Source organism: Anser cygnoides, chromosome 1, assembly GCF_040182565.1.
Source record: "Anser cygnoides isolate HZ-2024a breed goose chromosome 1, Taihu_goose_T2T_genome, whole genome shotgun sequence".
Lineage (NCBI taxonomy): Eukaryota > Metazoa > Chordata > Aves > Anseriformes > Anatidae > Anser > Anser cygnoides.
In genome coordinates this window covers 15466039-15479092 of record NC_089873.1, presented here as the reverse complement: position 1 = coordinate 15479092, position 13054 = coordinate 15466039, and the positions used below count along the sequence as shown (strand labels likewise).

General features: G+C 36.0%; 1 protein-coding gene across 2 annotated transcripts in view; it reads left to right on the top strand.

Annotated features, from left to right (window-relative positions):
* Positions 1 to 13054, top strand: part of COG5 (component of oligomeric golgi complex 5) — a 186000-nt gene that overhangs the window by 123818 nt on the left and 49128 nt on the right. For both annotated transcript variants that reach the window (XM_066989725.1, XM_066989728.1), the window contains one exon: positions 11443 to 11524. In XM_066989725.1, the coding sequence (XP_066845826.1) occupies positions 11443 to 11524 (82 nt within the window). The remainder of the gene's footprint in view (positions 1 to 11442; positions 11525 to 13054) is intronic.

The window sequence follows — 13054 nt, the reverse complement described above, 5'->3', positions numbered from 1 at the left end:
AAGAAATTGGTAATTTGCCATTTACTAATGAAGATTCCATCTATTATTAAACCAAACTGAAACAACATGCTTTCCCCATCAGGTGTTCTGGTCTGGCAGAAAAGTTGGTTTTTCTTTATCATATTGGATTTCATTAATAAACTGAGCAAATGAACAAAACAAACTAAAGGTACTAACATTGTATCCATTCACTAGGGCAGCATGCCCGCACCAGGAGATAGGAAAACGAATCATCCACTCTACAGTCTGTGCACTAATTACTGTTACTGATGTCAACATTATTATTATAGTCATCTTCTGCAGCAGCTGCAGTACCACTTTGCCTGTCCATCTGCTTCCTTGTTTTGATTATTGCAGTGCAAGTATCATCCTAGGAAGCAGAAGAGGAGACCCAGCTTTTTTAAAGCACAAGTCCTTTAATAGCAAGGAAGCAACTTGCTTTTTTTTTTTTTTTTTAAATCATTCTCTTTTTTCCATAGGGAATTTTTTTCTGTCCTTCCCTTCACAGATAGCACAGCCTGCATTTTCTCTGTTAAGATCTCAAACATGTGCTTTCTGGCCTTCTAATTACCTGTTACCCTAATAATATTTAGTAGCGTTGTAGCATGTCGTATCCAAAAAATAATTTTAAATACTAATTAATTAAAGGATTCAAAAACTCTATTTAAAAAAAAAACAAACGAGCAGCAACTACTACAACAAAAAACACTAAAAACCAACCAAACAAAAACACACACACACACAAAAAACCAAACACAAACACACAAAACCACTGAAACTCAAAAATCTGACAGATGGATAAACTGAGGTATGGAACTTCATAAATTTATAAATACTGAAGTTCAGCAGCAGGGCAATGACAACACCCACAGCTTTTCTACACTGTGGTTTCTCTTATTAGTAACAGAATTCACTTCCACATTTTTTCACCATTAAATGTGGCCAAGAGCTAAATGACATACCAGGCTTACATGAGTATCATGGAAGAGTCTGGAGACGGAATTTACACTCCTGTTTGTTCCAGTCCTTCCCTTTGCACATCTGGATTTTCATATTTGTCCTCTGCCATAATATTAAATGTATGTGAAGGAATTCACGTCCCTTTTGAGAAGTCATGCACTCAGTGTACATTGTTACATTTCATACTTCTAATGAAATATAGATTTGTTACCAATCTGTAAGTATGCAAATTACAATTTTAATTCCTCCAAAAGATCTAGACATATTTAAATGAGAAATACTCTTGTTTTAAGACTGAATGGACATTTTTTGTGACGACTTTCTACGTCAGGGAGTGTAGTGATAAGACAAGGATTAATAGTTTTAAACTGAAGAGGGCAGATTTAGATTAGATATCAGGAAGAAACTCTTTACTCAGATGGTGGTGAGGCACTGGCACAGGTTGCCCAGAGAAGCTGTGGCTGCGCCATCCCTGGAGGTGTTCAAGGCCAGGCTGGATGGGGCTTTGGGCAACCTGGTCTGGTGGGAGGTGTCCCTGCCCATGGCAGGGGGTTGGAATTGGATGATCTTTAAGGTCCCTTCCAACCCAAGCCATTCTGTGATTAATGACTACGTTTAAGTTCATGAGTGAAGCTAAGAAAATTAAGAATTCATAAATTCTAATTTATGGTTTTGTGGGAAAACAAATACAGATTTAATTATACATTTTTTTAAAGGTGGGATATTTTTTTCATAATCTTGAGGGTAAACATTAGAATTACAAACATGACTTAAATAATATGAAATTGATATTTTTGTTCACCTAGTGACTGACTATTTACATCACTTCCTTCAGTTGCTTAATTCACCTTCAAAGAGCTAATAGGTTATTCCAGTTTACTCTGCTTTATTTCGCTCTTTCAATATGTAGTGACTAATCCTGTTTCAGCTATTTTAATATCTAAACTACAATTGGCTTCAGTGTAAGTCACAGCAGAGCACATCATTCTGTGACAGCCAGTTTCCTAATTAGAGATAAGAATCCCTCTAAGCCCCTTGTAGAAGTGTTGAAAATGATCTCTGATCCTTATCTATTTTGGGTCCTTCACTCCTACATAGGCATCAGCGAACAGTTCTTCAAAGTGAGAAACAGCCTTAAATGGAGCAAATGATTATTTGGGGGCAGCCGGGGTGGTTGGGTTGGTCAATAGAAAGGGTGAGCTGGGTTCTGTGCTCCCAAGGGAGGGGAGGCAGGGAAGAAGTCATGTCTGTGAGAGGGCAGAGCTGCGTTTGATCTCCTTTGGTCTGCTGATGTCCGCATTTGTTAACAGCTTGCAAGACTGCAAAATCTGTCATTTACGTAAGTCTCTGGGTACAAGAGTGAGCTGAGAGTTATAGGGAGTGTTATTATGTACTTCGTGGAGGGCTCTTATCATTGCCTCTCCTGATGAACGTTTGGTGAGTAAGCAGGCTATTTTCTTGAGCTGTCAACGCTGGCAATGTGAGGTGTTAACGATACAGAAGGGAATGTCCTCATGATTACATAAGATAAAGAAAATAAATGGAAAATATAAATGCTTATTTCCTGAAGTGTACTTAACATTTCACCTTCTTATGTCTCCTCCCCTGTCCAAACTTGTTAAAAATGTTGCTGCTTTGAAGTTATTCACATCTAACATCACATATTCACATTCAGCTGACCCAATTAAAAATAATCCCAAGTGGAAAAAATGCAAAATAATCTAATTACTGCCTTACATGAATCCATGAAATAATCTTTCACCTATTATTGCAAGTGTATGATCTATTTTCTGGTATCTTTTGTAGAAGCAGATTTGGATTATTTGTTCACCATTTCTACTGTAGTTTCTGTTTAATATTTAAGCATTAGATCTCCATGAAGTGTGCTGTTAAACACAGGTGAATGAGCAGGTTTGCTATCCCCAACATACTGAAGATGCTCTTAATTTCAAACCCACAAATTGTTCTGCTGAATTCTGTTGCAAGATTTCCCTAAAAAATAAAATAAAATTCTAATTTAAGAGTCTTGGTTCTCGTTTTAGATGGATCTATGTGTCCACAGCTGGCCGTGTTAAAAGTAATTCAGAGCTGGCGTAATGGTTTTCTAGTGCATTTTCTCTAGGACTCTGATCCTGTTTCTCTGCCAGAAATGTGCAGCTATAAATAGAAGGGATGGTGTTGAGGTTGCTTGTCTTGGTAGGTTAGAGAGACCTTTGTTGGTTTTCACTACTGTTTTGTTGGGGTCTGTGCAGATCGCAGTTCAGTGATGACTGAAAATTATGAAGTCGGCTGGATTTCAGTCAGCTTGCTATTAGGAAATAAATGCATTTAATGGCAGTGCCGCTTTTCATCATTATTCTTGTCAGTCTTACTTGAACAACTGGGGGTTGAATGGGCATGGTAACAAACTACCCCTTCGTCCTTGGATGAGGTACATGATAGTCAAGGTGAAAGCAGGGTTGGAGCTGCAGCTGTGCATACTGAATCAGTTCCCTGGACAAAAGGCAGCTGTCGAGTCCCTTGGGTAGTTACTGGCTTTTGGAAACACTAAGTTCATTTACTTCCATATGATACATATCTTGCAAGAGCACGGAAGGTTTAATTAATGTTTTTAAGTAGTTTGAAGATACGGGACACTGTTTAAGACCTAAATATTTTTGATCGTTCCAAATGAGTTTTTCTAAGGAATAGTGTAGGAATTCTAATGTTAGAATTGGGAAAATGCAGACTTTACTTTCTAGTTAAGAAGATTATATTAAAAAAAAATAATAAGATTTTATTTCTTTTGTCAGATGCATATAAGGAGACCTTTTAAAAATGTTGCACTACTGCTGGAAGTCTAGAAACTATTGCACCTTGGGTATGAAATGATCAACACAGTGTAATGAAATTCTGTGCCCTGCAGTAAAACAAAAAATCAAGGTCATTTTTAAAGTCATGTTGTCATTTATTGACATGTGTTCACCTACAATGGTCTAATGTAGACAACATTAGAAATTCATATGCACTGATCTTTTTAAAAATTTAATCTAGACTACTTTGAGAACATAGAGAAGGTTTATTCAAAACCCACTGAATTTTTCTGTTTCTCTACTGATTAATTGCACTACTGATGTTTTTTTGTTCAGTCTTACATTTAGCAATTTTGTTGCTATAGAAATAGTGCAAATAGATTTTCTTATTTCTGTTCCATAAGATCTTGCTGTACAAAATCGTTAAAGCATTTGCATTGTTGCTTTATTGGTGGAAAAAATATTTAGGCTGTCCTTTAAACATCTTCTGTTTTTAGAGCAATGTTCTCAAGCCCCATATTTCTTTATGGTGGAGCCTTTGATTACAGATAGAAAACACTGTATGTGTTAGTATGCAAAGCCTGATTTCAGGAGCCTGCAGCAACTCGCTTCATGGTAATATTCACTATATTGTTTTACACTTCAAAGAGGCTTCACAATAAAGATTTTTTCACATTCTACTCAAAGTATCAAAATTTCTACAGGGAAAAATAAGTTGGAAGCGATTGTCACGAAGTGGGAGCCAGTTTAGAATCAGTGGGTCAGATTTATTATTTGAATGTTAGAATAGCTATTTCAGACAAACACAAATATGATAATTCACAGATGGGAAATTATACTCATTAAGTTCTAAATTTACAGTGTGGAGGAAATAGAGACGTTTGTAAAAATAAATATATGTCTTTTCAGCATCTTCTTGCATTCTTGTCTAATACTGAATAAGGGGATGCTTTCATTCTCATTCCTTGAATTTAGATTTAATGTCAGATGCCAAGCAGTTATATTAAGAACAGAGCTCAAGAGATTTCATTTCTGTAATAGCAAAGTTAATTAGAAGCTTGGTATGTTTTTTAAAAATGAAGTAAGCTGTTCTGTTTTTATGTTTGAGGAATTTTTAAGTCAGTTTTCCAGGCTGCAACATTAATATTATTGTAGAGTAATAGTGGATGCAGATCTTCAAATTTCATTGCTCTTATGGTACTGGTACTCAGCTCACTATTGTTCAGTGGTTTATTAACTTACTAGTAGCTATTAGTGGAAAATGGGTTATAGTTTTTGAACTGTGAAATCAAGTCACTTCCATGTGAGTAAGTGGGAAGGGAGTTTTAGCACTTCGATTTTGTCAGCCTGTATTTTTTTTTTCCAACAAAGATAATCTTGTAATCCTGTAAACAAGGAACATTAATCTAAATTTCAAATCTATACAGCTGAGTAATAATGTCTCTTTGCACTGTTAACTGGACTGCAGACATGCTATAATACAGTGCATTGAAGGTATAAAGACTACTGAAAAAAAGGATTTTTAATATGCCAGTATATGTATGTATTTTTCCTGTTCATTTCGTACCAATATATGAATACTTAGCACCAGTCATTGCATAGAGGATAATTGAGTTTGCAGTCTCTCACAGTTGCACTGTGTGCTATAACAGCCCTCTTTTTGGAGCATTGAGACTCAGCTTTTTGTGAGCATAGGGTTATTGACATGTGGCTTAAAATCTCTGCCTGAGAGGCAACTGGGCTGCTTTTAATTTGACATCTACTAAATATAGACCATTTCTATGCTAGACTATCAAAAGTTAAACTTTTGCCATTAGAATATTAAGTTTTTACACTTGTTCATGCTTATATTATTGGGGAAAGACTCCATTTTATTTCTTTAAAATAGAAATATTTACTTAGGAAACCATTATCTTAAAATATGGTTTGCACAGAAATTGCTCAATATTATTGTCTGTGAAAAGTATTGGCAACAGTAACTTCATATTAATAGCTGAAACTAATTATACAAGGTGAACACATTTTTTTACTCATTGTTGATTATGGCCCTGGTTCAGCAAAGCACTTAAGGACATTCTTAATTTCACATAAATAAGAAACACAATGGAAGCCTAACAAACTGCCTTGCATGTATTATTCTAATAAGGGTAAACTTTGTTGAATTACGGCTTACACTAATGATTTTTGTCCAGTTCATGTAGTGAGCCCTACTGCTGAGAAAATTCATTGCCATTTGTGGTCTAGCCTGATGGACATATTTTGTCGGATTTATGTGTGTAATTTCCATAAGCAAGTAATTCCTATGTGAACAGTGTGTGTGACTGAATACATAATTTTTAAATGGTGTGAAAAATGGAAAAATTGTACTGGATGGGTCAGAGTGGAATCTGATGTATTTTTCTATTTCACTCTATACAGATGCAAGTGGATTTCCTAGGAATAACATTTTCAAAAGTAGCTCGTGTTTACAGTTCATATATTTTTCAAAAGCATCTTTATTTCTCTGGTTCTGGCCAGCTGTGCAGTAGGTCAGAATGGCAGAGGGTTGCTCTAGTTGATGTTAATGGGCAGTCCAGTTTATTTCTGACAAGAAAGAATTGACAAGAGGAAGACAAGACCTAAACTGCCTTGCGCTACGCACAAACTTGCATAGAGGCTACTAAATTGAGTGTCTCCTCAGCCGCTTCACTTCTGGAGAACATAGTGGTCACTGGGCACAGCAAGAGCAGTGACAATTTTTTTGATTCCCAGCACGAGTTGGTAGATTATTAGTTTATGTAAGTGCAGTTGAGATATAGGAGCGTTTTCACAGTAGATTTCTATAAAAAAAATAGCCAGTTCTGTGGCTGATCTTAACTTCCCAACCCTTTTGCAATGGTGCAAACTCTGATTTCTGTGCAGATTCTTGCTACTGAGAGATCGAAATAAAGGATCTGGTTTGGGGGAAAAATCCTGTTTTGCCATTGTAGTTCTACAGTTGGTTGAAATTAATGTTCATAGATTTCATTCAGTTGTGTTCTGTAAAGGGCAAATATGTATCTGCCAACCTGAATCTTGCCTGTCTTGAGTATTAGATACCATCAATCACAGTTAAGGCTCTTTTGTTGAAGAAGGAACGTATTGCATGAAAAGAGGATACAGGATTGTATTTTATGCTAAGGTGTAATAACTTCCTTCAGAAAGACTTCAAATTATTTATTTTTTGGGGTATACTATGCAATGTACACCTGAAACAGTTTTGCCTCAGGTAACTGTAATGTTGGACTTTCTGGCTAGACCTCAACTTCCAAAGGTTTGTGTGTTTTCTGCATTATTAAACATATCCACTGTTGGGGGTGGAATGTGAGAGAATGGTGACCTTTTTCCAGTGCTATTGGTTATGGAATAGGAAGCTGATGGAAGATGATTGCCACAGAGCTGAAAAGATAATCGGATGCAGTTCATTACTCATCTTGTCAGCTGCTCCTGCTACAAGGGATTGTATCACAAGATGTTAATCTGCTTGTGACTAGATTTTAAAGCAAGCATTTTTATTGGGAGTGTGTGTGTCTGTAACTTCTTTCAGTTTCATATACTTTTCAGAAGCAAGAGAAATGGAAAATTCCCAGTTTAAAGTCTCAGAACGTTACTTGATAAAAATATTAGCACATCATTTTGGGTTCTGCTACAAAAATATGATGATACGTTGCAAAAAGCTGTTTAATTGCAGAAGCAGTTCTTTTTAAGCTAGTGATGAGGTAGTGTGTTTACTGAGTAGTGGAAGTTAGTCTGCTAGGTGCCAAGTATAGATACAAGACAAAGCTGAATCAAAAAGAATCCTTTCTACACAATAGATGACTCATTTAAGTGTATCCAATGCTCCTATACGTTGTCTACCAGTGAGGACATTTGGTATAGTATAGTATAGTGGAGGACCAGGACCCTTGCTTACATACTACAAAAGTAAAGATGACAAGAATGCAATTTCAGCTAGATTACAGCTTCTGAAAGTGAAAAGTCCAGAAGAGCTGTTCCTTTCTGATTCTGTTGGGACATTGCTCACAGTGCTGTATGAAGCAGAGGGGAAGACTTACAAACTTACCATTACGATGAGTCAATAGATCTGCTGTGTACATTCCAGGCAAGCAGCGCTGCCCTTTACTCTTCCACCTTCATCCTGCCAATCTTTCTAACTCCTTGAAGTTGTCCAGTACAAGGAGAGGGAAATTTCTTCAATTTTTCTGCTAAGCTGGAGAAAAACACTCCTTTTGATACTCTTTTTTTTTTTTGTGTGTGTGTATGTCCCCTTTTCTAATATTGATTATTAACAAATGGGATTGCACATTATATTTTTAATAGTTAAATTATAATTTCCATTGTGATCTACAGCACAGAAGTAATCTCTGTTAGAGTACTTTCTTTAAGAAATAAGCAGCGAGGTACCTAAAAGTATTTAAGAAAATAATATATTGAGGTGATGTGTAAGCAAAGAAATTACAGGTTTAAACAAAATAAATAAATGGTTTCTGGATGCTCATGGTTGCATATGGCACTCTTTACTCCAGCAGGAATATCTAATGCCTTGCTGTGTTCCAATTTCGGTAACTACAGTCCACCCACTTAAATACCCCCTGGTGTTTGCGTAGGCAACAGTGTTTTCTAGTTCCTGCCACAAACTCTTACGTGGTCTTTTGTGTACTACATTTCAGCACCAGCTGTATTTCACCTCTAGCGTGACTGCATCTCAACACTGGACAAAGTGAAACATCCTACCTCACATTATAGAAGCAACCAGCAGTAACTCCCTAGATAATGTTTTCAATTGTTCCAAAACTGTGACATTAATCATTTTTTTCCCTAAACATTTTTGACTGAGTAGTCAATCAGTATAAAATGTTTGAATTTTCCATGTACTTTTCCCCTCTGTTTCTCCTCCTGCAAATTACAGTTGGATAGCCAAGCCATAAGGGCCTAGATCATTATGAAATTCTGAGTAAATGAACGCCATTTGCTCGGGTCAGAAGAAACACGCTAATGGGCAGAGGTTTAACTGGTACAGTCGTGGCTGCTATGCAAATGTTTACATGAGTACATAGGTATATATGTCTGAGTTTATACATATGTACGTGTGGCTATGTACAAATGTTATATACTTTCACAAAAAAAAAAGAAATGTCAGGTTTATGTTGCTGTTATTTGTCACAGTGCTGAATCACAATTAAGATAGAAATGTGGAGGGACTGCAAGCAAGTTTGTGTTCGAGACCATTTAATCATTGTATTTTCTGCTGAGACTATGACAGAGGTGTAGATGGTGATTACAGTAATGAAAGAAAGTTGTTTGAAGGTGCTCTATAAGTCTTTTTCTGCATCCATTAGATTATTTTGAAATTGAATTGAGTTACTATGCTGAAAAGGCAAACAGTGTTCCAGGTTGGGATAGAGAATATGAAAGCTAATTACTTTACTTTATAGTTTATGTGAAAGGCCATTTGTTTTATAGTAATTTTCATATTTCAAATGTGAAACTGTGAAATGAAGAGCTGAGTGATTTCACATTTATGCTATCGTAATAAATTTACCCCCAAAAAGACTTTTTATGCAGTATACCTTCTGAATCACTGTCTAATATTATAATTTTATTTTCCCCATATATGAAAATCAACTACGATTTTACAGAAAATACAAGCATAGCTATAAAATGGGTTTACTTTGATTTCTAAATCCATAGGTGTCCTCAAGCAGTCACAAGTGAGATCATTCCTGTTGATTTTAGTTTTCTATGTTAATTCTCATACATTTTACAGGTATGACTCCCTTTCCCCCTAGTTACCCAACAGGATAAAAGATGTTCTCTCTTAGTTCTGACCCATAGATTTTATTGTTCTTTGGATATCTTTAGAGATAAGGGGTAGGGTTGGATGAATTATGTGTCTAATCTCAGAATTTGTGAAAACATTCTGACTTACAATCTGATTTAAAAAAAAAAAGTGTACCTTTGACTGATTTGCAGGCTTTATATCAATTCTTTAAGATAATAGTTTTTGAACTGAAAACTTGAGCTTGAACTTGCAATTTTTCAATGACCAGATCTTCAGATTCAATGCAGTGGTTCCCTGTTAGTGCAGGGCATTTTAAACACCCTTATTGCTTTCTGTGTTAGTGCCTATGCAAGTGAATAGAGTGCTTTCTTTATAACGTTGTTGTTTTAAGTAATTCATTTTGGACTAGCTAGACTTTTGTATTTGAAAGAGCTTGTATTATTAAGAAAAACTAGTTGTTTAGTTTAGTTTTATTGTTTTTCTATTTTTCTCATAGTGAAGTCATTGGCAGCACCAAAAGGAAAGCTGAGAAAATGCATTGACAGTGCATCCTCTTTGACAGTGATTTCAGTGTTGAGTCCTTTGCTTAAACTCATCTTTATCTGTGAATATTGTGCTTTGGTTTAAAAACTGTGGTGTTTCAGATTGAGTTGGGATAGAATCATAGAATCATTTAGGTTGGAAAAGACCTCTAAGATCATCAAGTCCAACCATAATAGAAACAGCCAAGTGCCAACCTAAAATCCGTGTAATTGCTGACAGCCGTAAGCATTGCTGGGTGTTTTGCTTTTCATTGCTGGGTGTTTTACTGAAAACTTTTTGCTGATAATCCTTAGTATCCTTAGCATCCTTAGTGATTTGGTCAAATTGTTTTATTTATACAGTAGGGTCAATATGTTGCTTATATATACCATGTAATCAAGAAAAACATTCTGAGCTTTCCCCTCCCAGGAGGTGCTCAAGGCCAGGCTGGATGGGGCTTTGGGCAACCTCATTTACTGGGAGGTGTCCCTGCCCATGGCAGGGGGTTGGAACTGGGTGGTCTTCAACGACCCTTCCAACCCAAACCATTCTGTGATTCTCTGACTCTAAAACCCTGGATGGCCTATCAAGTGTCTTAACAGGTGGGTAGGATAGGTTACCCACCATCAGGTCTTGCAGATTTTTCTACCTCAAGCATATAGACAGGAAGAGAGCAAAAGAGAGGAAGCAAGATCATGCTTTAATGCTTGGTTTGAGCTTTGAGTGCAAGATGTTGAGAGGAGTAACTAAACAGCCTGCTGTTTCATGCATGTCTTTTCTGCAAGAGTACACTACCTTGTTTCCACTTCTGGCGGCAAGCCTTGACACAAGATGGTGAGGAGTCAACTGTGAGGTTCACCATATTTCCTTGTTTTGTATGGGTTTTGAAACTGGAAATTCTTTTGCAGTTGTGTCAAACAGAGCAGCATGGACTGCTTCTGGTCCCTGATCAGCATCTATAAGCGTGTCGTACTGCCAGTAACAATAATTGCTGTGATTTAGCCAACATGAGAACTCCCACTGAATGAGAAGGTCATTGCGATATGAAGAGATTTTCTAACACGGTTCCCAAAAGTATACTATTTCTTTCTACACTCATACCTCACTCCGAAAAATCTATGCATTTCCTGTGGCAGTGTTTCACTCAGATATGAGGGAAAAGATGCCGTTTGAGAGATGACTGAAGCTTTTATTTTTGTTTTCTCAAGTATTTTCTCTAGCTTTAAACTCGGGGAAAACTTCTCAGACTTCATTAGTTTTCATTCTCAATGGTGGTAGAAGAGCCGTGATGGAAACATTTGCAATGTTTAAGATTATTTGAAAAGGATTTGCTTTGAAACTTTCTTTTCTTTTCCCCCTTGCTGTCAGGATGGCCAGTCTGATATTTTGTACAAATTCTGGACTGCAGTAACTCAGACTCTCTCCTCTCAGTTTCAGTCAGCAACAGACTGTAAGTATTTGGTATAAATGATTTGTGTTTTGTAGATATTTTGAGTCTCTCATTTCCATAAACTATTTGTTCATTATCTCCTCTACTAAAACTATATCAGTGGTTCATTCAGTGCTTGATCTGTGAATTTAAATAGTTACGGTTTTATAATCAAACAGGGTGGTCTTCCTAAACTGAGATCAAGTTTTCAGGAAAAAAAAAGTTTTCTGTTTAATTAATTAGTAGTAATCAATAAAAAAAAAAAACAACTATGTTTTTGCAACTGTATGTGTAAGCAAAAAGATTTGGAATGGTACATTATTTTCTCCAAAGCGGATGGGTTGGCCAAAATCATAAATAGTAATTTGATTTTAAAAAGCAGTTCATACACACCTCCGTTGTTGAACGTTCATCAGTATTAGTCTGTTTTTAGCCACTTTTTGATACTTTATAAACAGGAGCTGAGTTTTGTTAAAATTCTGTCGTCTAGATAAATGGTTAGTGTTCTGATTATACGCAATATTCAGCACAAGTGTAGTAAATAACTAGCAGATGCAACCAGGCAGTATTAAATAAAAATCATGTTATAAAACTGTTGTCATATTAATGCAGCATGCAGTTGGATCATAAAACCAGATGAGCTTGGTGCTTTCACAAATACATCTTTCATGTTTGTATACAGAGTATAAAGTTAATCTTTTGCATGTACAAAAGACATAAGGTTTGCATTTATCTTTGTGATCTCAGCTATTGCACTGGCCCTTCAAAATTTCGTCTTGCCCTGCTATAAGGCAGCAGTATAATTTTGAGGAAGTAGCTGTTTGATTCATTTTCAGTGGTTGCTAGGTAACTAGATGATCCCAAAAGAAAATATATTCATCTTGTGTTAAAACATATTAATTTTACTGTTTGCCTTAGGCATACTTTAACAGCAGTATATACATACCAGGGATCTCATGTTCACACAGAACATGTGCTAACTGTTTTCAGCACAGCGTTTTAAGACTGTAAAATTGTGACATCAGTTAATGGGATCAATCAACATCTCAGAAGTAAGGTAACTCTTACATTTTGTCAGCAGTACTTTGACAGCTATTCAGAAATATTTTATTACTTGTGATTTTTAATGATTTTTCATATCAACGTTTGGAGAGAGCATTTGGATTTTTAAACTGAGTGCTGTTTTTAGTTTGCCACATCTGATTTTTGGGGAAACTACTCACAGCAAGTAGACTTTTTTTTTTTAATGGCACATCTGTATAAAAATGTTCCTTTTTAACATGTAAATTCTAAGTGATTGAATTCACTGATATGAGTCATCGACCTTGAGATCTTATAGATCAGAGGAAGATCAATATCAGAAAAATAGAATAAAAATATGAATTCATGCCAGTTTACAGGGCATGCTAATAGATCAATATCTGCTTCTGTGTGGCTGGGACAGCTTTATAAACATCATTTTATGACCTAAAATAACTCTGTGTATGATAATAAATGTGAATCCTCCAGTATTCAAAATAAGAATATACTTGAGTTGAAAAGATAGGCTGG